Genomic DNA, 4,210 nt, shown 5'->3' on the forward strand with positions numbered 1-4,210 from the left:
TCAAGTGTGTGTGTGTGTGTGTGTGTGTGTGTGTGTGTGTGTGTGTGTGATTCTATAGATCTATAGACCTTTTTCCTTTTTTAAGACAAGTCTCTCACTGAACCTTGAGCTTGCAGATTTGGCATGTCTAGCCAACCAGCAAGCTTCAAGGATCCTCGATCTCTACCTCTGCAGCATTAAGACTGCAGTCACAGGACACTCTGATTTTTATGTGGGTGTTACATGGGCTCTGGGGACCCAACTGTGCGGCAAGCACTTCCTGAGCCATCTCCACAGCTGCTGCCCTCTAATTCTGGTGCCCACTGGGATGCCTGTCTGCAGAAAGCATCACGGCGGCGTTTGCCTGGTGTGTTTCTTTCCTTTCCTTTCTTCTGAACTCATAAATTGGAACTTTATTATAAAGCAAAACTTTACCCTTGCCCTCACAAGTTATTTATTCAATTTTTTGTTTAAGTCAGTATGATCTCATGGATATTTAATTTGGGTGATTTTTATATTCTATTGCTATTCATTTTTCTTGCTCAGTTTCCCCCCAACTTAGCCAATGGAATCTCTCTCAGCTCCCATGTCATTTCAAGTGCTTCCCCTTCAGTGTTTGAGAAAATGTCACTTTCTGTTTACAGGGGTTTTCAGTACCAATGAGAGGAAGTGTATTCTAAATTTTTTTTTCTTTTCTGTCTTGTTTTTTGTTTTAGATTGCTTTGGGTGTGTTGGGTGGGCTGGCTGTGTTATCATCTCTTTTGAAGACAGCGGGATGGAAGAGGCGCATCGGGAGCCCCATGATTGATTTACAGGTACACTTTGGTTTTAGGTGAAAACGTTTAATCTTTTGACTATTCTGGATCTTTCTCATAAAATACAGCTAGAAGATGAAGACGAAAGTTGCCTTTGACTTGTCTGGAGTTTAAGTTAGGAAAACTATTTTGAGGCCTTAGAACAATTGCAAGCTCGCTTCCTTCCTAGGATCCCGTAGAATCCCCATTCCCACACCATTTTTATTTTTGTCTTTGCCACTGCTTGGAATGTTTCAGCCTTTCCATTTTGTCCAATATAATGACATACGTTGATTGTATTTTCTTTGATTTATTTTTTATGTACTTTAAATTTTTTATTTTATGTGTATGGTGTTTTGCCTGCATGTATACCTGTGCACTACATGTGTGCCTGATACCAGAAGAGGGCGAGGACACCAGATCCCCTGGAACAGAAGTTATGGGTGGTTGTGAGAGATGGGCACAGGGAACAGAAAGTGTTATTAACTGCTCAGCCATCTCTCCAGCCTTGTGTATACTCTCTAGATGACTGGGCTCCCTTTCTTATGAGCTATTTAGATCTCTTGTTTGTTTTTCTATTAGGTTTCTTCTTTTTCTTATTCATATGAAGGAGTTTGTCTTTTGAAAATATTAATCTCCTTTTTCTTTTTCATGTTGAAATCTTTTATGCAAATTTATGAGCTACCTGTTATCCACACCTTTAACAGTCAATACATAATTAGCATTTAGTATCTATTTAACTTCCACACTGTCAAATGAATTTTGTGTGTGCTATATATATTATATTTATTGTGTTTAGAAAACTTGCCTATCTCAATGCCGAAATATATTATTCTTCCTTTTACTCCATTAAATTTATAGTTTACTTCTCATTTAATCTTTGAGGGTTTTTTTTAACTAACATTTGTTGACTATTTACTGTGCACCAGGCACATGTTTTTATTAGATATTTTCTTCATTTACATTTCAAATGCTATCCCAAAAGTCCCCTATACCCTCCCCCACCCTGCTCCCCAAACCACCCACTCCTGCTTCCTGGCCCTGGCATTCCCCTGTACTGGGGCATATGATCTTCACAAGACCAAGGGCCTCCCCTCCCAATGACAGCTGATTAGGCCATCCTCTGCTATATATGCAACTAGAGACACGAGCTCTGGGGGTACTGAGCTTGTGTCTCTAGTTGCATATATAGGGTTCCTCCTATAGGGTTCCTCCTATAGAGTTGCAGACCCCTTTAGCTCCTTGGGTACTTTCTCTAGCACCTTTATTAGGGACCCTGTGTTCCATCCAATAGATGACTGTGAGCATCCACTTCTGTATTTGCCAGGCACTGGCATAGCCTCACAGAAGACAGCTATATCAGGGTCCTGTCAGCAAAATCTTGCTGGCATATGTAATAGTGTCTGGGTTTGGTAGTTTTTTGGTAAGCCATGGGCTGCACTCCATGAGTTCTAAGCCATTTTGTGTTCCTCCTGCATGGTCCTCAGCAGGTTCTACTCCTGGAACATACATGATGGTAGAAGGGGGGAGAACTGACTCTATAAAGTTGTCCTCTGACCTCTAAATAAATACATTCCATGGTACATACACTAATGCACACAAATCATGCCTACACACACGCATACCTGCATATGCACACATGCACAGATGTATACACACATATACACACACACAGAGAAGTATCTCTATACTTTTAAGTTCTTAAAATAAAAGCAGTGCTTTTATTATTTCTATTTTATATATGATGAAAGTGAAATAGAGCTTATATTTTCTGCTCAATTGTTTAGCAGAAATAAATGTAATAATCAGGTAACAAATTGAATCTTTAACAATTGAATTCTTTTTAAATTGCAGACAGTTATGAAATTCCTGCTGTACTATGCTGGTGATCTGGCCAATGTGTTTTTTATCATCACAGTGGGAACAGGTCTTTATTGGCTTATTTTCTTCAAAGTGAGTGAGTTTCTGAATTTACCCTAAATGTCAATATCTGATTTTTATAAGACAGAGACCTAATTCTGCTCAAGCTCACTGAGACAGCTGCGAATGCCCCACCCTTTGGTGTCCCGTTTGTGGAGATCAACATGATTTGCTGTGTGTGTACTTCCTTTGGTTTATAAGTTGTGTAATAATCACTTGTGTGGTTGTTACTGTAGGCACAGAAGTCAGTCTCTGTTCTACTGCCGATGCCCGTTCAGGAAGACCGTTTCGTTACTTATGTGGGGTGCGCCTTTGCTATGAAGGTAGGTTTCAAAGAACAGCTTACCCAATCTCAAAAACCTGCTAAAAACCCAGTCTTTCAAATGCAATTAAAATTTTTGGTGTAAAATTATTTTGGTTTTGAAAGAAAGCATCAGTTATTTTATTGTAGATAGGAAATGTGCCTTTATTTATAAATGTGCCCATTTAAAGTTATACCTTAAATCATGTCTTCAAAGAAGTTATAAATTTGCATTAGCAATCATGACTTACAGCTAATTTGACAAAATGATATTTCAGTGTTTAACTTTTTCTATAAAATCACAATAGGATGAAATACCTTCCATAGTGGATTTTGTCTCTTTGTTAATGAGGATTAAAGCTAAGTTGGTGATGTGTTGGAATTGTAGAAATTAGTATTAACCTTCCCTCGTCATCCTTCTGGCAACCACCCCTCAAGCTGTGTCCTCCCCCATGTAGCTGGCAACTCCCCACATACTGATTTAGTAGCCACATCCCATTGGCTTTTGGAAGTGAAGTCTCTGCTTTAACCACTGAGAGAGGAACTCTTCTGGAGAGTTGCCATCCTGTACTTGGATTTTTATCCCTTGGTCAATAATGCCCCGGGGATGAGAACTCGGTGTAGATGGACTGTTCCTGTAACTGAGAGAAATAGGTTTCAACAACACACGGCTTTCTAGCTCAGTTCCAGAGACAGGAAAGACAGCGGGGGTATCTACTGCTTCTACGGGGCTTTGCAGCTTACCTTTGTATAAAGAAGTCAGACAATGTGCAGAGCCTAGAGGAAGGGAGTCATTTATGCAAGGGTCCTGTAGGAGAGGGGGAGGGAGGATATCTCCTCTTGTCTCATGTTCCTATTTTAAGGGGGGGGGGGGGAGGGGGAATTAATAGGTGTGTGTGGCAGTTGGATCCACTTGGTATATGATGTGCCCTTGTGATTATACTTGCTTTGTAAAGAGTATGTAGCTTTACAATTGCTCTTGAGTGATGATGATTCTTTTCAAGTGTTTCCTTGTATGATACTTTTAGGCTCTCCAGTTTTTACATAAGTTCATATCCCAGATTACCATAGATATATTCTTTATTGATTGGGAACGGCCGAAAGGAAAAGTTCTTAAAGCTGTTGAAGGTAACTGAAATCGGTGTTTGTGCCATAATTCTCTTGCTGCCTGCAGCGCGAAGGGAAAGTGCTTTACTCATGTGATCTCCCCTCCCAG

General features: G+C 40.0%; 1 protein-coding gene across 1 annotated transcript in view; it reads left to right on the plus strand.

Moving 5' to 3' along the window:
- Positions 1-4,210, plus strand: part of Tmem67 (transmembrane protein 67) — a 46,343-nt gene that overhangs the window by 28,826 nt on the left and 13,307 nt on the right. Inside the window, exons 16-19 of the mRNA XM_021159802.3 lie at positions 696-794; positions 2,628-2,726; positions 2,930-3,016; positions 4,023-4,122. Of these exons, the coding sequence (XP_021015461.1) occupies positions 696-794; positions 2,628-2,726; positions 2,930-3,016; positions 4,023-4,122 (385 nt within the window). The remainder of the gene's footprint in view (positions 1-695; positions 795-2,627; positions 2,727-2,929; positions 3,017-4,022; positions 4,123-4,210) is intronic.

The sequence above is a fragment of the Mus caroli genome, unplaced genomic scaffold (assembly GCF_978045245.1).
Source record: "Mus caroli unplaced genomic scaffold, Mus_caroli_1 scaffold_6, whole genome shotgun sequence".
NCBI classification, from domain to species: Eukaryota; Metazoa; Chordata; class Mammalia; order Rodentia; family Muridae; genus Mus; species Mus caroli.